The 25,529-nt window shown below is 41.5% G+C and overlaps 1 protein-coding gene across 5 annotated transcripts in view; it reads right to left on the reverse strand.

The window, feature by feature from the left end:
• Positions 1 to 240: 240 nt before the first annotated feature.
• Positions 241 to 25,529, reverse strand: part of AK8 (adenylate kinase 8) — a 71,558-nt gene continuing 46,269 nt past the window's right edge. For 4 of the 5 annotated variants that reach the window (XM_076355541.1, XM_076355542.1, XM_076355544.1 and 1 more), the window contains 2 exons: positions 3,428 to 3,508; positions 241 to 861 (listed from right to left, as the gene is read on the reverse strand). In XM_076355541.1, the coding sequence (XP_076211656.1) occupies positions 615 to 861; positions 3,428 to 3,508 (328 nt within the window). In that variant the 3' untranslated portion in view covers positions 241 to 614. The remainder of the gene's footprint in view (positions 862 to 3,427; positions 3,509 to 25,529) is intronic. The other variant, XM_076355543.1, reaches the window with a different exon arrangement.

Genomic DNA, 25,529 nt, shown 5'->3' on the forward strand with positions numbered 1-25,529 from the left:
GTGCGTCTGCAGAGTGTTTTGGCAGAACTTTTTAAGCAATCTGAGTTAACAAGGGAGTAAAAAACCTCTGCGCCCTGGCCTCAGAGCACTGCAGTTGTCTTTGGGGAAGTGCACTGCAGAGCTGCAAGCTTCATTTTTCTATTTGCTTTTGTGTTTGCTTGCAGCAGAGTGTGACAGTGAGGTAGACAGGTACTGCGTGTGTAGTTTTGGTGGAGAGCACTGAGTGAATTAAGACACAAACACATCTAACAGCTTTAATACTCCAAATTGGCTTCATGGTATTACATAGTTAAGACAAAACTACTATTCACTGAATCAGAGAATCAGAAAAAGATACTTGAATTAAACACAGGAACTTCCCCAGCCACAGTGCTTCATACCTTGGATCACAAAACAAAAGCCGAAAAAATTTCCCCTAAAGCACAATTTCTCACTCCCTGTACTTCACTCAGCCTTGGTGAGCTTCAAATTTAACAGAGCTTGGCAGACTTCCTCTCCACTTGTGATAACCTGCCACTTCAGGGACCGGACTGCAAACATTACAGGGAAAAGTTTAAAATCCAGATTTTTAAAATCCATAAAAGTTTAAAAGTTCCAGAAATCATCCTTATTAATCATAAGCTTTTTAATTTTTTGCATGGAAGGGGCTTAATGATACAGCTTTCTATAAACTCAAAGACAACATGAGGGTCTTGGTCAGCATTGACATAAAAGGCATCTTCATAAAAATCCTCCAGTTCCTTGACATTCCTGTAATAGGTGTCCACGCGCTTCTCAATATTTTCTTCCTTGTCTCTAGGGTTCTGCCTGAGACGGGCTTGGATCTCCGGTGTGGGTGCTGGTCTGAATGCAGTGTGGTATCTGGAGATGAGATACAAATGCCACTGCTTCAGCTCAAGTTGAGGACACAGCGGCCATTTCCTACGATACTCCATGTTTTTGCCTATCACAGTTCCTTGGAAGTGCCTCTTTCTACTCTAGGTTGGGGTTTTAAAACAATGATTGGAAATTTCAGAGCAAGTAATCTGTCGTTCCTGCTCCCAAGAATCCTGGATACTCAAAAGCCAAGAGTTTCTCTTGAGGTGACACAGAGAGTGTGCTGCTAGTGTTTATATACTTCAGACAAGGTGTGGAGAAATCCCTGTTACGTGCCCAGTGCTCCGGGTTCAGAAGCATTTCCAGATCTGTTCCAGACCCAATCCCAAAGTAACATGTTTTACTTGTAATCTTTGATTCCTATCTTAAAAAAAGCATCTCAAAAAGTGTAACCGCAAACCTTAGCATCTGTTAAAAATCTTTGCTGTGGTTTACTGTTATGCTAATGCTGGACACTAGTCAGGAAAAAGCTGCCAAACTTTGAGTGCTTTCTCTGCATTGAACCAGTGAGCCCAAACATAGCCCTGTGTCCTGGCATTGCTGAAGGGCCTGTGACTTCAAGTGTGTTTAAGGCTCTCAGACATCGGGGACTTTCCTGCCGAGATTCAAAAGTGCAGCAACAGGGCTGGGATCATCAATATTAACTTTTGGAAGTATTTCCTATTAGCAGGCATGTGGCTGAGTGCTTCCAGCAAACGGCCGGAGGGTAGCGGAAGCACAGCCCTTGCTCGACAGTGTCTCCAAATCACCGCAAGCTCGAGCTTGAAAGACAGGTATGCCTCCTCTTGATAAGCCACTACAAGTAGGGTTAATACTGTGTTTGCTAAAGATCACTGGAAGAAGTTAAGAAGACACAAATACTCTACCTCGGTCTCTATTTCTGGGCGGATACCAGGTAGAATAGAATTGCTAACATCTTTTTATAGTAGCTGAAGATAAAAAGAGATTAATTCACTCTGAGGTAGGTTTTGGTTATTTCTAATTTCCAAAGTGCCAGAACTTGGCTTCCCTGAATTCACAGTTGTAGGTTCGCTCAACTAGTCAGCAGGCTTCAGCAAGACAGAGGATTTTCATCACCAGAGTCCTGTAGCAGTGCCGCAGTCCAGCTCAGTCTGCCCAGGCAGCTGACACCAAAAAGAATTCTGACAATGTTTCTGCATTGCCAAAGGCTCCCAACGATCGCTAAAAGCTCTTTTGCAAACATGTATTTAGATTTCCTGCCACGGTAATTCTACTTCTGAGTAAATGTCTCCTGTGCCCTAACACAAAACCAGTTTATCTAGTATTTTAAATTTTCTGAAACTGTTGGGATAGATACAAAACCGAGGAGAGAAGCAGAGTCTCCGTGTCTCTGCACAGAACTGCGTTACAGCTCCAGCTGGTACAGTGATGTGGACACAGAGTTCATTCCACATCAGAATTATTTAGAGCACAGCTGAAGGCCACCCTCTTCACTGCACTGTAGCCAGCGGTGCAGGTTTAACATAACGCCGAGGATTAGCTACAGCAACTAAAACAATTCAATTCACAATGAATTTGGAAGGAATGAAGCCCAGAGTTTGGAAGAAGGAAGCGTGTTAACTGGAGCAGATACTGAACAGGCTAATCCTAATGATAAGAAATGCAAAGATGTGTGAATGATTTGCTTCAAACTGTTCATTTCTTCTGAACAACTGCATCACTTATTACTAAAACAAAGAGAACAGTTACAGCAAATCACTGTTGCTGTCACAAGTTAATGTTGCACCTCGCGTGAGATGTCTGAATAATCATGTATCACTTTGGGACAAGCTCAGTATTTATGGCCTTAATCTCTGAGGGTTCAGTATTTGTCTTTGATTCAATAGGATGCATTTAACCATTGGAAAAATAAAATACTGGTTTAAAATGTAAGTGGGGGAATCATAAAAACAGAGCACAAGTGAAATTGCAAATACACGCCAATTCCAGCAGGTATTTAGGAAGATATTTCATTGTTACTTGTTCCCCGAAAAACACGGGTGGAGAAGACAGTAAACCTGAAGGTCACTGGTGAAACAAGGTGCTGTGACTGCCGGTGAGATGAACTGCCACATTTGAGAACCCAATCTTACAGTCACTCAGTGACTCAGATATCTGAGTTTGCTCTACTGAGCAGGAAACATGTTAATATCTCACAGCAGACAGAACCATCACGGGAGCTTGGGGAAGTAAAATGCAGCAAGTTTTCCATTTTCCCCAGTCGGGAAGCCTTCAGAATTCCCATGGGAACGTCTCAAAACCATCTGCATTTAGGCTAGGTTTCAGACATCTTCCCTCAGCGTTATCTTACCAACCAATTTAGTTACCTTGCTACTGTAGATTTCAGGCTCCAAGATTTTAAAATGCCCTATTCTGAGAACAGGGTGGGTTGGTACTCGAGTAGCTATGAAAGTTTTAACTTTTCTTTTAAGGAGTCCCTAAGCAAGAGTACAATATTCCTGAGTTTCCTTAGATTTCTATGAAGTCTATCTGGTGCTTTCATCTCACTGGCAGTCTTGAAAAATGTTAAACATCAGACATGAGTGCTAACCTTTCCCCAGTGACGGGATCAATCCTCCGTTGAGACAGCCGTTCCATGATGGATTCATAGGGGAGATTAAAGAAAAATACCCTATGGAGAACATAACAATTAAGTGCATTAACATCCTGAGAACATCACTCGTGACCTTCAGAGTATGCGTTAATCCTTACCCAAACGAACGGCACACACAAACGTGGAAGTGACAGTACCACTCAAAACTGCAGCATCAGAAAACATTAGCATATGCACAGGACCTCTCTTCTCCGGTTCTCCTCACATCTTGTTTAGTCTCCAAGCTCATCAAGGCAGCAGCTCTTTGACACACAGTATGCGTGGTGCTGTGTGCGCTGACAGGGCTTAACGGACAACACAGTGTGGACACCGGCGACTGAATTACAGCACGAGCCTATCTCAGAGTCTGCCACAGCTTGCTCACAAACCAGCAGTTACCTCTGAACTTCCTCTGGATCCAGCTTCTCAACCCAACTAGCAAGTACAATCACAATGACATGCTGCAAAAGGTAAATAAAAAATTGCTGCTGTTCCTGTCAAGGACAGAAAAAGAGCTTGCCTGCCAGTATTACGCATTCCTCCCTAATAACAGCACTGCGCGACTCAGTGCCCATGAAAGGGATCTTCCTCTTAGTCCACTTCCACTTCTTTTGCCCTTGTCTCCCCACACAGCCCCACAGCGTGAGTCCTCCTGTCTCCCACTCCCGTCCTGCATCCTTAAAAGCAGAATGAGTAATAAGACTTAACATGTGCCGCATTATGACGCTGACAATTCCCTGTCCCTTCCATTAGCATTGACCTGCAGAGAACAGCACCAGGGCACGGAAGGCAGCTCAGTATGGCATAACCCACTCGACAATCAGCCTTGCTGTTGAGACTGCTAAAGAGGAAATATTAATGCTTGATTTTAAGATCAAAATCTGCAATTCCCATTGAGTCTAAACAAGACATAGTTTTTCAGCGTCTTAAAAAGTCAGACCCTCAGTGTCAGTGGTGTGGATTCGGTGCTATGGACAGCTTTTCACCAGAGGGTGGAGTGGGACTTGCCAACTCATTTCATACAGGTTACACAAAAGCCCTGATTTGAATCGAGGATGCAGAACCAGAAAACAATATACACCACTATTGACCCCAGTCACATGACACTGTTGTGTATAAACTGTTGGGCCCATCTCACATTGACTCCTCCTTGGCATTTTGGTTCATTGTAATGGTCTGTTAATTTTATATTCTAGTTCAAAAGCTCTTCAGCAGAAAATTGTCAACAAACTGCTGAGAATGAGCAGACGTGAGTCCCCTGTCCCCCAGCTACTGGAGACTAAAGCAGATCTGGACAAAGATCACATTCGATGATTAATTCAGAACAAAATAAAAAATAAGGCTTCCTTTGAAAACTTACAAAAACAAGCTTTTACCACCCGAGCACGGCCTGAAGGCTGTAAATACATCCTTCTTTATAATACACCTTCTCCCGCTGCTGCCTTCAAGGCCAGGCTTCCTATTTTCGTTTTTGTCTGCCTCTCACAAAAGACACCGTATGCTTTAGACATTCACCAAAGGAACATTTTACACTGACTGGGTGGGATCAGACCAGATGAAAGGCTGAGCTTTACCTTGGCATGCACATAGCAGATTACTAGAATCCTTTGTAGGATTTAAAGTTATGAAAATCATCTCTCTTTTCAAATGTTTACAGATAATGACTTCTAGTCACACTGTGGTAACAAAATAACAGCCAGGAATAAAACATTCAAGATCTCGGAGATTCCAAAGACAGGAAAAGAACAACAGTTTCAACACTCTTTTATCCCTTACACTCTTAACATTTTGTTTTTCTTTGTTTCGGTTGCCCAACAATGGCACAAAAACGTGATTGTCAGAACAGGTAACATCTGATGATATGTCTCAAGATGAATATTCTAGTAGAGAGGAACAACATTTATACAGGCATGATAATTGATACGGCTTCCTACTATATTCTGAAATAAACAAAACCACTAAAGGATTATAACCTGGCATATCAAGAAAGCTTGTTGTAATTCATAGTTACTAACTCAAAAAGTATTATGGTATTTGAAAGAGAAGAGCCTAAAAAACTCCACTTAAAAAGCTGCCAACAAAATGAACTCTGAAAGCCTTGTCTGAGATTCCCTTCTTTTTTATACAAGATGCTTCTTATTATCCAGCCTGGTGTCACTATTAAAGAAGAGTGTAGGGGGAAGATGTGGGAGAGTATAGACAGCCCTGCTAATACGGATTTTTTTTCCCTATGTGCATTGTATAACGGCACACACAGAATATACTATACAACAGCACAAACTCCTAACCCAATGGTCCTTCCAGTGGAAGGTGGGATGCCTTACCCTGCCATACTGTACATCTCCTATAGATAAGAGAAAACAACACTCCCCAGGGCTGTCAGTTTAAAATCGTTCAGAAGCAGGAAAAAAAGATGAAGGGGAAAACCACTGACAGAACTACCGTCTAGACTTAAAATACTTCCAATTAGAAAGCTTTATTATCATTTTGAAGCAGACACATACCACACACAGTCTATTATGCAGTCCCAGGAGGCTTACTCACATGAGTAAAGCCTGTTTACATGTATGCACTCTCGGTGAAGTGTTAGCCTTGGGTATATGATACATCTCCTTCAGCTCCTCAAGGTATTTCTGAGCAACATTTCGCCCGTGTCCCTCTCTCAGGCTGCTATGACTCTGATCACATAACAAACTTGACCCTTCAACTGTCCAGGTAACTTGTTTGTTGGATTCCTCTTGGAAATCCTCGTAAGATAGAGGGCTGCATCCACCACCTTGATCCAGCATTTAGAGCAGGAACTGGAACAACTCCCTACAAGTACTGGGTTCATCTCCAAGCAGAGCTTGGCCCCTTTCACATACCGAGTGCAATTTTTTTCACATAAATGCATCCTCTGTAAAGCTCGCTTTAGGAATCAGCCAGGCCTTGTATGTTGTAATGTGTCACAACTTCTATCAAGGGGAAATATGAAACAGATGTCATCAGAATTGGTAGACGGGGAGGCAAGGAAACACAGCCTCATATCAAAGTATACTACATTATACTGCTAGATTAGCATCTAGCGCAGCTTCTCTTTCAGAGTTGGCAAGCTTTTAGTTCAGCTCCGCAACAGGTGAATAATATCAATCAGCAGCAATGCGAGGTGCGCACCGGGGAGGGCTGGGCAGAGATGCACCAAGAATCTTCACGCCTGCATCACGGGCTCAGCACCTACCTAGCGGCAACCAAAAAATCTTTGGCATCCAGTTACAAATCGGCGCTCTGTGGGGTATAACTCGGTAGAGCCTCTCAGCACAGGTCTCTGAGGACAAATGTCCCCCTAACTACCACTGCGTGGCAACATTGCTGCTAGATGCAGGACTGAAGCCAAGTGATTCGTAAGCAAAGCTCTGTCCTCTCTCCTTTGTTCTCTCTCCCAGGAGAGGGATGTGAGAGAAGGTCCAGTCTTGTCAGCTAGCTTTCACAGATAATAAAACCGTGAACACAAATGTTAAAAGGAAAAAAAAAAAATCTTGTGTCAGAATCCTGCCTCTTCCTCACTGCACTTGACATCACTTATCTAATCTATTACAGCTTTCAGATACATTAGAGAGATTAAATTCCAACAAATTAATAATGTTGATGACACCGTCACTGTGTACCTAGTCAAATGAGAACTAGTCGCCTTTGGATGACAATGAAATACAGAAGGCCTCTAACAGCTGGAATATAACGTTGTTTTCCTACCAGCCACCTGGCATTCCAAAAGGGCATTCCAATCGCTTCTGGCTTCTGACTATTCAGTCAGCATTGTCTAAGATCTTGGAGGTCACCAGGGCATCCTGATGCCTTCTCTTTGCAAACAGAGAGAGGAGGAGGTAAAAGTATGGGTGGCAGAAGTTTTATTTCACGCCTGATCATGAGATGGCATTTTTGGAAAAATGTGTCACAACCATACAGTAAGTGAAAAAAGGTTTTTTGACCTACACAACAGCATTCATCTAATCCTGAACTGCATTTATTCCAGATGGCAACCAACCTAGTTAATCCAAGTTATTAACAATTGGCAGTGCTCAGACTTGTCCACAGGAGAATTTTTTTGGTGGTGGTTTTCTTGTTTTGTGCATATAATGTCACCAACTTAAAGCACCTATAATGGAAAAATTACGAGTGTTGCCATAAGACAAGCAAGTGCTGTGTGCCTGAATTTTGATATCACTGTGCTAGGGATTAAGGCACGCTCCTCCTGTGAACTGACAGTCACCTTCCAGGATGGCTCCTCTGCCTTGCCAGCTGCCCTCACATCTCAAGAGAACTAAAGCTCTGCCTGTAAGCCACGGCCTTCCACGGGTTTTGGTCCTGTAATTTAAACATAGCCATTTTATGAGGCTGACCTAGATGGATCCAGGTGTTGACTGTTCTAGACCCGAGCTATTTACTTAGGTCAGATTCTCATTCTTGGCATTTCCCGTTACCTGGAATTGCTCTGGATTGACATTGGTGGAGGGGAGCCCAAAGCCAAGCCCTTTTTGTAAAATTATTGTCTGTGAAATTTGACCTATACCATTAAATCTAATTGAATTCATACCTTGTTTTCATTTAAGGATGAAGAGTGATGCAACGCGATATCTGAGACAGAATCCTGGCTCCCTAGCTGGCCTTTACAAACAGAGACTACTGACTTGCTTGTGTCTATACCAGGTCCAGATCAAGCCTTGCAATAAAGTTAGGATGCTTGAATTAAAAAAAAATACAACACCAAACAACACTGGGCCATTTTTAATGTAGCATTTAAACTTTTGAGTTGAAACTGCAACTTTAAAAATAGTAAGCTATTCATCTTTCCCTTATTTTCTTGACTCCTATATATCTTCTCCCTCGTAGGCAGGTACCAGCTGCCATATTCCCATTCTTCACGCTCTGCACTCTGCAAAAAAAAGAGGCCCCTGCTGGCCAATTCTTGTTTAAAATGGTGCATAATTGATAGTGGCAAATCTACCCCAGCTGTGTCTAAAACCTCTCCAGGGGCAAGAAAAACACTCTCTGTGACTGTCATTAACTACTAAATTAGCAAGTGCTCCTGGCAGTTTACAACATACCACATCAGTCTGCTTTAAAAAAAAAAGAACGTGAAGATCAGATGCCTGTGTGATCTCAAAGTTACAGCAAACTTTGCTGGCAGAACTTTGACAGAACCCCAGCTAAATCAGAGCGAAAGAGAATGGGAAAGAGAGAGCAAGAGGGCGAGAGAGCAATAGAAAGAGCGAGGAAGGAGAAGGAGGAGAGAAAGAAGAGAAAGGAGAGGAAGGGTCACAAAGTTACCCTCTTTTCCAGGCAGACAAATAGAAAATGTCAAATTCAAGGCTAGAAAATTGAGCCTTTCATAAGGCACAGAACATCTTACTCAATATGGAGATATCAATACAATGTTATCTGATGCTATGGCACAATTCCCCACGGAAAATAACTCTCCTGGAGGACTTAGCTCTGGCAATGCAATGGCTACCATTTTTGTAATTGAGCTATAAAGCTGAAAAAGAGATGAGCCTGTTGAAGTGTGTGGATGCAGTAGCTCTCTGAAAGGCTACCACAGGTAAAATCCTTATGTGATCATTGGCACAAATGCAAGCTCCTCCCTTTGGTTCATAAAACAGAGCCAAAGCAGGCGGAGAAGGGAATAACACAGTTCTCGCACAAGGATGGAAAAGCCTTGGGGGGCATTATGGACTGAACTGGCAGAGAGACAAGCACCATCTATAGCAACTGTCCTGAATTTGGCTAAACTGTAAGACCCATTGTTAAAATTGACCATGTTTTTTGGTTTTAAAAGTTTCCAGAAATGCATAAAACTGTACAAACTTCTGGATCACGCAGGGACCACAAGCCAGACAGGGGTGGGATGGCAGGCTTGGCCAAGATACAAGAAAAATCTGCATTGCAAAAAGGTCTTTTTCTTGGGTAGCACCATTAAATTATCACAATAATACGGCAAATCAAGTCGGTGGTTCAAGCTGACAGGTACCAGGAAGTTCAGATTTGAATCCAAGTGACTAATCCCAGCTAAAACCCAGGTCATCTTGTCTTTATTGACTTTCTAGCCAGAGATACCTGACTTGGATCAATCAGTTCCCCTGAAGAACGCTCCGTTTCCTGTAGTATAAAGACACCTTAAACCTGAAACCTTGGCTAAGCCTCTTCTCGAGAACTAGGGGCCTAGCCACAGGGTCCTGAGCACGTTATATTCCATAATTACATTCTGCATCCCCAAATCCCCTCTTAAAAATTAAACTGGTTACCTAGATCCCATCTACCTTTTCCCCAGTCCTGTTCAGGTTTCTCTCAATGGAGCTTCAAACCAGGTATTTTGCCCATGGGTAACCAGACTACAAATGATCTTCTGAGGCTGCACTACTGACTGGACATGGATCTTAGTTCACTTCCTACCCTAAATGCCGCTTCTGCATGTCTCTGCAAAGGATGAAATGGTCCTTATCTCTTATTTATGGAAGGAGCTGTTGGGAGGTTTTACTCACTGATGTCTTCCAAATTCTGGGATATCTTCTGATGAAAGATGCTTGATTCTATTTTGGGAAGTAATTTCACCCTCTAGGTTTTGACTATAAGGGAAAATACATTGCATAAACACTAAAACACAGGTTAATCGGCACACGTGTTTTGCTCATTGAGCTCCTATAATGATTCTTGTGATGACAAGCTATTTCCAGACACTGGATCTTTCTTTTCAAACAGATGCATTTCTGTCAAATAACTACAAAAGGCAGCTAAGTGGGGCAGTATTCCCAGGACATGGCGTCTGGCCAGGGGAGCGAGATGAACAACATCCTTCGTAGCTGCAGATGTTCCTTCCCTTCACCAGCAGTGCAGAGTAATGACTCTGTTAGATGTTTTCCACCCACCAGTTAGATGTGCTCAGCCCCCAACAGCCCAGACAGCCGAGGTGGCAGGGTCCCTCCTGATCCCACCCCACCAGCCTGGTATCTCAGCAGCATCTCAGCGGGTGCCACACCAGCTTACGCAGGGGGAACAGGCGCAGCCCGGCCGGGTAGCACCGTCTGTCTGTTTTACAGAACAATGGGCTGGATCTCGAGCTGGGATAAAGCAAAGTAGCTCCACTGGCGTCACGCAGATTTACACCAGCGAAGAACCTCAGGCCTTTTGGCAGCGAGAGACGTTCCACGCGACAGTGGTCTGAAGAACTACCGGCTGTGTAAACGTTACATAAGTGCAGCGAAAGGCACACATATACAGAGCAAATGTTTTCAAACTAGGGGCTTCAATGCATTTTTAAAGCTTCTTTTGAGAAGGCGATATTAACTCTTTCCATATGCAGTAAGTGGCTTAGATGCATTAGTACCTCCATTCAAAACTGCTTTACATTTCTCCCCTCATTTTTATTCTTTGCCTCCTTCTTACTCTCAGCTGTTATTCTAGCATCTTTGCATTCCCCCCGGAGTTCATTCCAGCGGTGCTTTATGAATCACAGAATAAGATGGCAGCCAGCAGTGCTTTAGAGTAATGTGGCTGGCACGATTTCCACTATCCGCAAGGTTAATCAAACTCCGTCTCAGATAATCGAAAGCCTCTGCAGCCCCAGAGGCCCGAGGTCAGGAACCTGAACCCGCTTCCCCAAATGCAGTCATGTTTCCTTAGATGCTTGCAACCCTCCCCTGCAATAATTAGATTCTGCAAAGCAAATCTTGAGTGGAGCAAGAACTCCAGGGTTAAGCACTAGCAAACTCATATCAGAACTGATACCTTTGCTACCTGTCTGCAGCTTTTCTCTAGTACCTCCTGCTCCTAACAAGGAAACTTATACTTTTCTTCCTTATTAAATAAATGGAATCAAATTTATAGTAAATTATGTTTAATCTTAAATGTTCCTATAAAATGCTACATTAAACTCCCCCCACCCCCATCATTTAAACACTAACTTTTGTTGTTGGTAGGATATTTGGTGTATAAAATAAAATAAATAAAAGAACTGACACCAAAAAAGTGTATGATTTGGGGCAAGGGGAGGGAATAAAAGAACGGATTATAATGTGTCATTTTATATATGTGTCAAAGGAAACCAATTTCATAATAGGGAATAAAAATTCCCTGTTTAAATACTGTCAAATAAATCCTCAAATGTAATAGGGTTCACTTCTGGGGAAAAGAAAACTAAATCTGATTAAATATTAATGTGGCGTAGTATTAATTAAGAGAGAAAAAAGTCCATCAAGAGAACCCCAATATGTTTACTGTGTCCCCAGGAAGCTGGAAAATTTCACAATCAAGTGTGTAAATGTTCTAAAAAAGGGTCCTGAATATTTTATGAATATTTGTCATAAAACAGAAATAATAACCACTGTGCAGAGCTATTAGAATTAATATTTATGCTGCCCGCCATGAAATATTCATGGGGACAGAGAAAGGGGGGCCCGTAAGACAAGAATTAATTTACATTGGGCTTGGTTTACCCGCTGGCTTGATGTTTAAAGACGGGTTGACAAGCCTCCATATGAATCCCTCAGTCACTTGCAGCAGTAGGTGGGGTGAAGGCAGGGGGAGGCGGGGGGAAACGGGTCCAAGCTGCTGACAGCTCACAGATTGAGTTTCTGACAGCCCTTAAAAAACCTAAACGGCCCCCCACCTTTTTTTCCTTCTTCCATTGCCCAAGGCGCTCTGTACTGCCACCGTTCATCCGATCTCCCCTTCCATCTGCTGAAATTAAGGAATTAATGAGCGCTATACACTTTACAGCAGGCCCCAGGAATGTTTACTGGTGATTAAATTATAATGCAGCCAAGCTGTATAATTCATGAACCAATTAAAGGAAGTGTTAGTTGATTTGATGGGATGAGGACGTACAAAAAGCATTTAACTAATAGGGAACCGTGGGCTGCCGGTCGCTTTGGCTTTCTCGGATTACGCGGCTAATTGCTCTGCTTTATAGGGCTGTCACAGATAGCCATACATATTTCATTGTTCTCAAATACTTCAATTGTTTGCTTTCGTGTTGCTGCTGTAATATGTAGAAGCCCAGCCAAACTTCAGTGTAGTTAAAGCACTACTCTGCAAAAGCAGGTTGCTTCGGGAGGAGGGAGGAATGAGAGGGGCAGAAGGAGAAGGCTGGCTGACAAAGGAGTAACTTAAAGCCTCAGAGTTAAATGTCACTCAGCAATTACATGATTAAAAGGTGCAACATATGATAGTCTTTTGTTCTACAACTTTTTGGACACTAATATTCTATGCTGACTTCACCGCAGAGAAAAATAATGGTACACTAAGCTGCATTTTTTTTTAATACCGAGGAGCAAAAGAAGCAGGTGGAGAGGGAAGTATATTTAAAAAAATCCAGCAGGGAGGAGCTAGATTGCTGTGGTTATCAAGAATAATACATCGTGTTTTAACTTACATGGTTCGATATTCTGAAATACATGAGAGATGAAGGAGGCTGATTTCCCATCTGGGAGAATGCTCAATGTCTAATTCAGAGAGCTGCTGAGTCGTGCTAGCTAGTCATACCAACAACTTCAGTTCATTACACAAGGAATGGGGGAATTTACCATTTCTGCTGTTTCACAAAGCACTCTCCCCCAGCTGACAGGCCACAGGATTTGATGAAACGGATTCTCTTGATTTGAAGAGGCCTATCAGTCAAGTTACTCCCGTCCTCAGTCAAAAACAGGCACGTTCTAGCAATGAAATTCCCAACCCATATACAGAAGTACATGTATTGCTGAAGAAATTAGGTACTATCAGATAAATATCAGAAACACATGCACTAACTTGTGGTTAGACCCCGAAGTCTATTGAATAAAGAACAAGCTGGGCACATATGCTATTTCTCTAGCTCAGTGATGAAGACTGTGAACTTCTATGGGTCCCTAATGAGGTATATTGTCACCCGCCTGAGGAACACTGTGGTAAATCTTGACCTCCTGCCTAATTTAGAGCTTTACGTTTCCAAGTGTTGTACAAACACCAACTAAATGACTTTCAAGATATCCTATTATGTAAAGCTTATAATTTGGTTCACCCCTTTCCTCGCACCCACTCCCTCCAGGATTTGGCTTTGGAAAGCAGTCCCTGCGGAGCGCCCTCGCTGACGCCCCGGTACGCGCCTCTCCCCCTCACGTGCTCCCCTCTACAGCGCGGAGCATGACATCCCCTCTCCAAATCGGCCCACTCCAGAGAAACAAGAGGGTGTGCTGGTCCGCCAGGAGCAAAACTTTGTGCAAAACCACACCAGTTTTAAGAAAGGTTTTGTTAGGGGCAGCCAAGAGCTGGTGCTCAGGATAACTCTTCAAAACGTGCCAGCTTCACTTTGACATTCCAGTTATGAACCATCTCCCAGCCAAGCGTCACAACACTAAACTAAGAAAACCCATCTCTGCCCTCCTGTCGGAATTGTTCTGTTTTGTATACAGAATTACATCAAACCAGAAAAGCAGAATGTCTTTGCAGTCCAATGCAGGTGTTCACCAGGGAGGCAAGGGACTTACATCCAGTGAATACTTACTTTTTTCTAAAAAACAGAGCAAGCCTAAGAAGCCCCAGAAAGAAGGAGCTGAACGTCCCATTTCCCAGGACAGCACTCAGATTAGCAGGCTAGGGGTTGTCCAGGTGGAGAAACAGGTGGGGAAAAAAATCTTGGGATACTAAAGAAAAAAAGATTTCTCATATAGCTTGACCCTGTTAAGAAGGTAGTATGCCAAAAAAAGAATTGTTTTAAATAATTTCCTTTATTCAGAACTACGATATATTGTTAGTCTGTCCCTAGCTTCTGGGTTAAATAATGCAAAACTTTGGCTTAAGATATTAGTTTAATAGGCAGTCTCCAAAATAAGGGATAATGACACCAGTTACACAGCAGGAAAACTTGCCATTAACCCACTGCGTGGTTGAGTAAAATGGAAATTGGATTGCCTGTTCTAGAAAATAGAAAGGTTAAATTGTCTGGGAGATAAAGTTGATCCTAAACTCACCTAAGTGGGCAGCACCTAGGATCTGAAATCTGACTAGCCAGATAATCATCTGGACAGTTACACACACAGTTAAAAGCCAACATGTGATCTTGGTAGGCTCTGAATTATACCATTGCTGGATTAAACACATCTGCAATTTGGTAAAATCCATTAAATGCATTTATGACACTCAGCACTTGCGATAACGAGAGAGACACAGAGAGAGAGAGTCTGTGTGTGTGTCTGTGTGTGGGCAAACTGAACGACCTCACGCACTGGCCCCAGAAACAGCCAGCTGCATCAATGTGGGCCTTACAGGGGGAAAAAGCAGAGGCGAGACGCAGGCCCAGGAATCACTTTCTCCCAACGATTGCTAACAGGGAACGTCAGAACTTGGCAATGTCAAGAAATCGGAGGCACTGCAGCAAATATTTTCTTTGTTGCTTTTGAAGTGCCCTGGATACAATCAATCATACCGAAAAAACCTCCTGTATTTTGGTTCAATGTGGAAAGGGCTATTTGCATTTCAATATGTTCAACTTATCCCGCCAATAAAAACATGGAATCATGAAGAAGAGATCAGGCCACTGGAGTGAAAAACAAGAGATGACATCCTGCAGACCTTTCAGATAAAACAGCTCCTTGCTTGTAACATTTCTGTTGACGTCCCAATATTTCTGAATGATTGGGTTTTCAAATGAGATCAGTCAGCATGCAAATGAGCAAACAGGATCAAGACATCTCCCATATCTGATTGGATAGAGAAATTATCAAAAGACCCTTTTTTCATATCAAATTTCCATCACAAAAGGTCAAACTTTCAACTCCCATTACTTTTGCTAACTGGATTTCACTGTGCCTGCCAGCTCATTGCTGCTGCTGTTTTCAGAGGAAAAAAAGAGAAGTAACAAATGATTACATCTTCTCCCACATCTGTCATACAGGATGGACAAATATTTTCTAATCTTATTCTATTTTTCTCTACAGCCCTCAAAATCCTTGCAGCCAAAACATCACTTCTAACCTGATTAGCTATTCCTAGGTTGTTTTTATTTTTCTTACAGGTTCTTTTCTTATTTTCTAGTCTACAGACTGACAAGAGCACCAGCTGTGTTGCCAGAATGTTTTGTTCTACAGTTTGGCCATTTAAAATACTTCTTGATGTGTGCTTTTCTAAAATATATTTCCTTCTGCTGTCTGGCTGGACTGACGCCTAAATACTCAAGTAATGGATGTCCCAGAAAAACAAGAGACAAAGAGAGAGCATCATTTCCCCCCAAATCCTCACATAGTTATATTTTCCCTTGCAGTCCATCCCTGATAACAAACGCTGCCTGGCCTTCTGTAGATTTTGATCCATTCCTCCAGTGAACAGATCATGGCCTGAGGCTCCAAGGCTTTGCCCTGCCTGCTCAAAACACTCAGCTCATGCAAATTCAGAGGCCTTACACCCTCATCTCCACACAGAGGAGTAGCGCAGCACCCTTTGGTCTCATCCACTGCTTTTCTAGGTTTGAAGCTGAATTTTGGAGCAGCAGAGATAGCAAGTGGGGCAAGCACAAGAAGATGAAGACATTAGTAAAAAGTGCAGGACTCAATGTATTTGTTGCTACTGGTCCCATAAAAATTCTCTCTCAACGTTATTATCATTGCAACATATATAACCCATCAGATTAGTACCTAGAGATTTCTACCCTTCTGATTTTCTCTGTTCTTCTTATTACTCAACAACTAAATGTTTCACAAAGCCATTTCCTACAGAAATATTTATGTTCCCAAATGTTTATTGGCCCCTCTATCATGATCAAGCTTTTATGAGCACTCTATACAGAACTCTGAATTAAATACATAATTCCTGATCTATCAGATCTTGGCTTGATGCTGTGTTTGTCTATTTTATACAGCAAGGCACTGTGGCAAACTACAGAACACCTTACAGAAAAACTAATTTATACAGTAAAGATATTTCTATCCAACACTGACTGTGTGGGTTAGTGATTACAGAAAGCTAATGAGGACCAGGAGGATGTAGGGTTTAAATTCCAGCAAAGGCACTTATTCATTGTGTTAGGTTTCCTGAACAACCTTTTTAGGTAATTTCTACACAACTACGGACATCAGGCTCTGCACCATCACGTGCTGGAAGGAGATGGAAGATGCTCCTTGTAAATGTTACACAAACGCTGCTCCCTCACTTGCTCCACGCCACACAGGTGTCCACAGCTACAGAGAGTAAGTTGCCCTCGATCAGTGGTAACTGATTGGACTCTCTATTCTCGCTGGCAGCCGCGAGTCATAACCAGTAAACAGCTCAGACTGTTAGCTGCTCCAGGAGCTATTCTCCCAGGTTACTTCCTTCATCTTCGATTTTTCATTTTTCTTCTCTTCTCCTTTTGACCAAAAGTGCCTGTGGTGATCTGTGAATGTCTGTATGGATCTAGTAAACTAAAACTTTGGCCTCTTTACCACATCAGATCAAGGCAATGTTCTCAGCTCCTTTGTACCCAACAAATGCCGGGCACAGAATGCAGGGAGACTTTGTGCATATAAGTTCTCCAACAGCAAAAAAATGCTGATTGTGTTTTATCTATAGGTCTCTACTCTTCACAAATCTATTACTATTGAAACACTAATCATCAGGCCACCTAAATGGATAAAAAGCCATTCTCTGAAAGGCTAAAATTTGTAGTGTTCTCTTTTTTCCTGGGACAAGTCTGGTCAAAGGTTGTTCCAGAATGCACCGGGTATCTTAGTCACTAGGCAAGGTCTGGAGTTCACATGATTTAACAATGGGCTCTTTAACGTAGCTGAAAAAAATCTAAAGATCTGCTGACTGGAAACTGTATTTGACATTCAGATACATTCAGAACTGAGGTGTGGGTTTCTAACAGCGAGTAACTGCATAGCAAGTTACTCAGCCTTGGATTGATTGCACAGGCAACTTTTAAACAGAGTGATTTTTTTCATCTAAAAGATACTACAGGTCAAACAAGACTCTGCCTGAATCTCTTGTGAACTACAATGTGTTTGGAATTAACCAGACAGAACCTGACATCTAATCAAAAAGACGGATTTTTATTCTTAGAACTGTTTTAAATAAAAAAGATTCCTGTTCCTTAAAAGGCCTAACAACTTTGCATAACTGTTTGTACCTAGAAGTAAATTGAAGGTAAGGGCACTCACATTCACTCGCAGTTTGTACGTACCAGGAAAATGTGAAAAGCTGAATGTTTATAGTTATTTTCTCCCTAACACCACACAGAATCCTGCCTAACACCATAATGAAAAAACACCTTTTACAAAATCAAATCCTCCGGTTCTTCCAAGGGCAAAACACCCAGATTACGTAACAATTAAGGATTTTCAAAATACAGTGTTCATACAACCACGCAAATTCACTGGCACGGCCCTACTTCGTGGGCCATGTAAGAATTAGGCATATTCAGAAACATCAGACCTTCGCAGCACGTTTTTGCAGGGGCAGGAAGTAACCCAGCACAGGGTTTTGGGTGGGCTTCCAGCAAAGAGCTTACACTGCCGTTACCATCAATCACCCCAGAATATCAGCAGTGATATAGCATCTTTCATTAAAAAAATACTGCAGCTTCTTTCAGAAGGACTGCCACTTGCCATTTCTTTTAGGTAATCAGATAGCCGTTAATTAATAAACCTGTCAGGTGAATCGTCCTGCTCCGGTCATCATTATCCATTCTGTAACAGAATCCTGCTATCATCACTGCTATCCACCCCATAGCTTCCAGCTCAATTAACTTAATGCTATGCAAATGAGAGGCTCTCCTCATCATTAGCTTATAGCCCACAAATGTTAATAACATAATTGGGCCTTGAACAGGGTAATTAGACATGATTTCTTCCATTAGTCTTACAAGGCTAATTATTGTTGATAGGAGAGAGGGGATGAGTCCCAGTGCTGCATGCAAAGAGGGGCATCTGGTTAAAGCAAATATAGACAAAACATCAACAAGGTACAACAACAGTTGAGATCTATAGCAGGGTCAGGTAGGGGTGGAGGGGAAGGAAGACAGCATGATGAGAAACTTAGGAACCACTGGAGAAATTCTCTGCAGGGCAGGAACTAAAACCAAATATTCAGGCTGAATCTGGAGCTCTCCTACACTTTGCAGTAAAACACGATGCTTAATAAATCAGGGGAAGCTACTCTCAAGTTTTTGCAGACAGGACAATTTGGAAGCTGTACTGATCCAACTTCCTAGGTTTGTAATGCAAATATACAGCCACAGAAGAGACATTAAGAATTAAATCTGGTCCTAGATCTCCCTTGTCATTATGTCCAAGCTTCTCTCCTGCCATCATTGGTTTTGCTGTGTTTTATTGGATGATTTTTCTGAGTAACAGCTACTTACTGTAAGAGTTACAGAATTGGAATACAAGGAATTTTTTAATAATCACGAAGCAAAATGCATTTCAGCAATTTATTCAAGGAAAGTTAATAAAAACCTGGATTCAGTATAATGGACCAGCAGTAACATTTTTAACAAGAAAAAGGGCTGCAAGTTTTCAAGCTGAGATTATATTTTGAATGGTGGAATGAAAGCTAAGGGCTTGCTCCTATACCAGCTAATTCTATGCAGTCTCATCCATGGAGGTTAGAAATGTACAACTGGAGACAGAATTCTGTGAGGAAACTACTTTTAAAAGGAGAAAGTAATCTTTACAAAAATATGGCAAGTTCACCATACCTACCACTTAGCTTTGACAGTTCAGTGTTTTACTGCAAACGCTGCTAAGAAAAATGTATGTCGATCTGAAGAGCCCACAGGACTCAAGGGGTTGAGAAACCACGTGATTTCTTTATTTTGTTTCTGTTTTCTTTAACTTTGGGGCACGTTCATGGCCAGTACAAATCCTTTGATTTCACTGCAAGTATGTGAGGAGGAACTCTTCCTATATACTTGGCCTGAAAATCAGCTTAAATTATGTTCACAAAAGTAGCAGCATTTACTAGAAGGTTAAATGAAACAATTATTTTTTAACCTGCTGTACCTTGAGCTTTGGTCAGCTATATCAAAAGAACAGACTGTCCTCTGGATCGTTCACTCAGTGCGTATCAGTGGGATATTAATCAGCATTCATATCAGAACAATATTAGACTAAAATTTTTTTTAAAATAATTTTTATCATGCGCAAAGCATGTTAGTGGTCTTACTGAGCTCAGAAATACAGCACATGTTGAAAAAGGATAACATTTAAAAGCCTCTGTGGGACGGATAAAAGCCTTGCTCAAAATGTATTTCAAGCCTTACAAAGGACAGAGTTCTTTAATACAGAATTTTGTAAACATAATGTATTTAGGGACAGAAAACATGATCCTTACACAGCACAAAAACACTGGGTCACCACTTACACCTGAGCCAAAGGAAGCCAATTTAAGTGATGGTGATTAATACATTCATGTGACTGCAGGTGATCCAGGCCAATAGAATTAGATCCAGTGCATCTGTCAGACATAAGGGATCATTCCTACATCTTTCCTGCAGAATAAGCTATGACAATATTCAGCTCCGCTCTCTTAAATTGCCCTGCACTTGCTAAATTTACTTACTAGGAAATTCTGAGCAAATATCTTGTTCCAAGGCAAACAGCAGTAAATCCACTGATGTTTTAATGAAGATTACACTTTCTAATCCTCATGGTAATGACAAACTAGTTTCCATTCAATATGCAATATTACTTGACAGTTTTAATCACCCAAGCCGTATTATATTTGCTACAGACTGATGCACTTGTCTTCCCAGATCTTCAGCTTGGAGTATCTAAGCAAAAGAAGCGTAATGCCTGTTCTGCCTGTGGTTTTCAGTATGGGCCAGTTTTGCCAGCCTCACTAGCTCTGAGTAATAGCTTACTCTGGGATTAGTCTCAGATCCAAAGAGACTACTAAATCAGAACACAGCTGGCACAATCTTGTCTTAAGTTTTTACTCCAGAATTCCTGAATTCTAGTAATCATGGAGTTCAAAGGTAATGTACATTTGTAACGTAGTTCCTCTAAAAGTACTGCCCCTGTGCTCTCAACATCAGACAGCAAATGCAGAAACAGACTTTCATAAACTCAGTTTTAACCTGTACAGATGTAAGGGTGACCTTTCTACATTTACTCGGAATAATGGTCTCTTCTCCCAAGTAACAAGCAATAGGACAAGAGGAAATGGCCTCAAGTTGTGCCAGGGGAGGTTTAGATTGGACGTGAGGAAAAATTTCTTTACTGAAAGAGTGGTTAAACATTGGACCAGGCTGCCCAGGGAAGTGGTTGAGTCCCCATCCCTGGAGGTATTTAAAAGACGTGTAGATGAGGCACTTAGGGACATGGTTTAGTGGGCATGGTGGTGTTGGGTCGACGGTTGGACTCGATGATCTTAGAGGTCTTTTCCAACCTCAATGATTCTATGATTCTAATATTCAGCCAACTTTTGCTACCACACTGCTGGAGTAAATGGTAAAAGATCAACACAATGTGAGATGCTTGACAACACTGGAGAGCCCTCCTTTTCCTACCATGCTTTCCCAGACACTATGTGTCTTCATCCACAGTTCTCACACATGCAAAACTGTCATCAGTTTTATCTGTGTGTTCTCTTACCCAATGCAAATTAAAATGCTGCCATGCCATTATATTTAAAGTTTTCCTCCCTCAGTTATTTTCAAAAGTTTTTCTGCTTCCAGTCAGATCTTGAAACCAGTATCTTCCTTACAAAAAGCTCCTAAATCCTACAAAATCAGACTTGCACGTATATGGTTCTTATTCATGTGTGAACTACTGAGGAAATTAAGGTAAAATTTTGAAAATGACTGCTTTAGTCCATGAAGAAATATTCAGAATTGACAAACCACATCGTATTTTTCCCTGCTGAGATCAATCAGTGTTACATTCCCCAAAATGCACTGATGGTACATGACTGCGTGCAGCTACATCTTTTCCTACATACCCATCTTAGCAAAATTGTTAGTTAAACGTGACTCTATGCCAAACAGCCTCAGAGAAGAGCTGCAGGATGGCCCCTCAGGTTCAATCCTACAGCACCCAAACAGCACCTTGAATACTGCTGGATCCCAACCCAGAGAGTCAGTCATGGGGAGCAAGATGAACGGAGAGCAAACTGGGAGACCCGAGTTCAGTGCTCTCTCAGGGATGTGCTTTGGTGACCAAAATGCATGACTAAAAACCTAAGCAAAGAGAGTGCAGAGGGGAAAAGCACAGGTTAGATGTCTTGACTGCTACTTAAATGATAACACTTTGATTTCCATGACTGTTTCATTTCATTCCTTAAACAAAAGTTGTGTCTTGGGTGAATGCCCTGAACAACCTTTGTTGATTTGCAGAGATTAGTACCATGAAGTTGTCATTGTGAATTAAGATTTGAAAAGCCCAGTTCTTCTTTCAGGCGGTTCTCAGATCTCCTCCCAGAACAACATATTTTCCCCTGACGAGATGGACACGTGCAAGTTCCCAGTGCTGACCACAGGACACCCCTCATCTCAGCTTCCTGAGTAATATGGCAAACATGTGAGAACTTGGCTACTAGGTTCAGTAAAAATCTTCAGTTTCTTCTAGGAACTAGAGACAATCTCAAACAATAATACCCCATAGCAAATAGTTTTTGCCCGTAGGGATGCAAGCCAGTCTTTTGCCCTGAAGTAACTGAGAGCATGTAAGGGCACAGGACTCTTGTGTAGCTGACCAAATCAGGCCTTCTTCAATCTTGACTCTTTCTGAAATGTTGCCTGACTTAGCTAGCTCCTTCCAAACTGCAGAGTCGAGTATTCAAACAGAAAGCTTCCTGTAATGTTGAATTTGACATCACTTAAAGTTCTTTGACTCTTCAAGAGTCAAATACAACCCACTGTTGTATTTCTCATTTCACCTACTCAAAGTCACCTTGTTCAAATTGCAGCTGCTACACAGACACCTAATTTTGGCAGCCACAGGAGGAGCTAGGAGCTCTGCCTTGAAAGCACGGATACTTCATGGCACTTTGTGAAGAAGCACTGAAAGCATTAATATTAAGCCCAGTGCTTTCACGGTTTGGCTGTAGCTGTTCCCACGTGGACAAAGCAGAGACGTTGCTGGTTTGGTTTGCCTTGCCTAAAACTTGCTACCATTGCCATAGACATGAAAAGTAGCCCAGACTCTACTGCTTTTACAGTTTTCTCTCTCGCTTTCCAGTTAGGTATTGAGTTCAGGAAGGCAACCTTGATACCAGTGGCATCTTCTGAGAAAAATGGTTTCAACATAAGGGCAATCAGGATAGAATGTCTTCAGGTTTCCTAATGTCTCCTCATTTGTGAGAGATAGCTACTGCAGAAAAAAATGCCTCCTTTCAGCAGCAAAAAGAATGAAAGGATTGTGCATGTGGTTTTGGGTCCTTAAAAAATAAAAATAAAAATACTGATGTAGAAATAGAAGCTTTTCCTCTTTCTCTTCCTGGAGACTTAGGAAGCTTGCTGAGATCAGAGATCTCCTTAATTGCTGTATCCAGGATTTCACCAAACAAACTCCAGCCATCAAAAGGAGCTTGTATGAGTTAACTTCTAAAAATAATACCTGCCTCCCACAGCTGAAGCCAAATATACCTCCTATTCTTGTTGGAGCAGAATAAGCTTGTGACAGCAAATGCAGCATCCTACAGAAAGCCCACAGAAGGATTTTAAAACTGCATTTGATGTTTTGCTATTATTGGCTCAAGATGCATATTAACGCCTTTCCCCAGGATAGAAAAGCTTTTATGGTACCAATATAGGTCAGGCAGAATGTGCAGCAGAAGTGAAATAATCTTTTTATTGTAATCATCCAATTTTCTATCTATCGGATTATTTAATAGCAATAGCTTCTATTCACATTAGTGTTATGAGGGAAGAGGGAGCACAATCTACTAAGAAAGAGAGGAAGAACAGAGAATAAGGATTCCCCACCAACAGCCAAACCTCAGAAATCTGCGTAAGGAGCTGCTTCCATCAGTTTTGTGTAGGGCAAAAGACTGTGTGTGTGCGGCTCTTTGCACTACGTGTGGAGAATTAGTTGTCACTATGAAGTAGCCCATGGGCGTGACTGCTTAATAGAGCCTTCATGCCAGAGCAATGTCTATCTTTTTACGCACGGCTGTTACACATAAGGTAACGGGAGCTTCCCTGATATATTTTGCCCATTATGGAGTGCTCAGCGATGCCTCTTGCAATAGAGGCAGATCAGGAAACAAAGGTAAATGACTTAACTAAAATCTTGTCAATGAACAGGGTAAGTCTCAGAACACTCGCATCAAGAGATAACACAATGACTGAATTATTGTAGCTTGGAAAAGGCTACAGGGGTAGCAACTGTGGATTAAACTGATCCCACTCACCCAGTGAAGCAGACGAGTCATTCACCAGTCCAGGTGAGAGGAAGATTTGTTAATTTTGCCCAGTAAGCACAACCTGTAATGGATTTTGGTTGGGAAAAACCCTTGTAATTTTTATCACTTGGCCAGGGTGTTCTGCTCCCTCAGAGCACGGCTATGCATGTACTTGATGTATAGTCAGCACAGCTAAGAGGGCGAGTACCTCCACTGGAGTGGGGAAGACATAAGAATTCATCACCTAAAACACGCTTTCCAAAATATGTTTTATTTTATAAGCATACCATAGACCTCAAGAAGATCCTGCCCCTTTAGCTCCCACTGTCTTGCCCCTTAGTTTTTACTGAACCAGTCAGTCTGTTTGACTTTGAACATGTGACAGAGAAGGAAGAGAAGAACTGAGACGGGAGCACTGATATGCAAAGTGATAATAAAAAGGAAACCAATTAACATTAGTGAAGACAACAGTCAGTAAACCAGCAACCATATAATGGCTCTGGTAAGAGTGAGCTGCTTTCTAATCAGAAGAGAAAAAAAAAGACAATGATTGAAACAGAGACTTGGTCTGCCTATTATTTTTACTACTTTCTTTATAAATTAAGCCAAACCCTACACAGGTCACTTGGATTTTTCCTACTGTTTCTCTCTTTCCCTGGTGCAGGCAAATTTTATTGTCCTGATTTAGTACCTTGATTACCACATTGTTTTTCTTTTTTTTTCCCCCTGAAAACGAGGAGAAAATAAGATATAATTATAACATTTCTTCTTTGTTACTCATCAGATTTTTGTATGCCATCAATTAAAACCACATCTATTATAAATACACAATATCCATCATTTAAATTAGGCCAAAGTTTTTAAAATGCCCTGTAAGATTTTTCCATGTCAGAATAATTCAATCACTATTATGTTTCCTTGATGCAACTATTTTGGGACTTAGCTTGTTCCTTGATAGGATTTTAATTAAGTCATTTACATTTAATTTCCAAATATGTAGCTCTTAAAGAAGGCAGCAAGGAAATGAAAAGACAAAAAGAAACCTGAAAGACAGCCAATCTTTAACAAAAATATTTCTGATATAAAAATGAACCTGAGGAATACATATTCAGTGATAAGTATTCCAGTCCATGTCTGGTAAACTCTCAGATAATGGCAGCATGGTAGGGTCACTGGGGTTCTATTAGCTCAATTAATGAGGAGTAAGATAAGGCTAACACCTAGCTCTTCAAACGGCTAAAAAATAGAGCTGATAGTAATGGAGTTATTAACCTTCGCCAGCCATTGAATTTTGCTGCTGATTCAAACTCCATTTCCTAGTTCAGGCCTCCATTAATAGGCTGTTTATTATCCCTAATCCGCATTGGGATCAGCTGCAGAAATATGAAAGCCCCATGTAAAGACCAAATAGTTAAAAATAAATAAATAAATAAATCTTTTTTTCCATTCTGATTTTTCCCTTTTCAACATATTCACTGATTCTACCTTAGAAATTAGGAACTTCATTATCCTAAACTGTTTGAAAACAGGATAGTATTCACAGAGTAGTGTGGTGAAAAAGAAGCTTTAAATATATTATGTAAGAAGATGACATAATCAGGGATACAGCCACGTCGTTTTGAAGACCAAATAAAACACTGCTGGAAAACTTACATGGAGAAGCTAGTGGTGTTTATTTTCTCTACTGGGAAAGAAAAAACTTTAATATTGGAAAAAAAGGGTATTTGAAATATATTAT

The sequence above is a fragment of the Aptenodytes patagonicus genome, chromosome 18 (assembly GCF_965638725.1).
Source record: "Aptenodytes patagonicus chromosome 18, bAptPat1.pri.cur, whole genome shotgun sequence".
Classification (NCBI taxonomy): domain Eukaryota; kingdom Metazoa; phylum Chordata; class Aves; order Sphenisciformes; family Spheniscidae; genus Aptenodytes; species Aptenodytes patagonicus.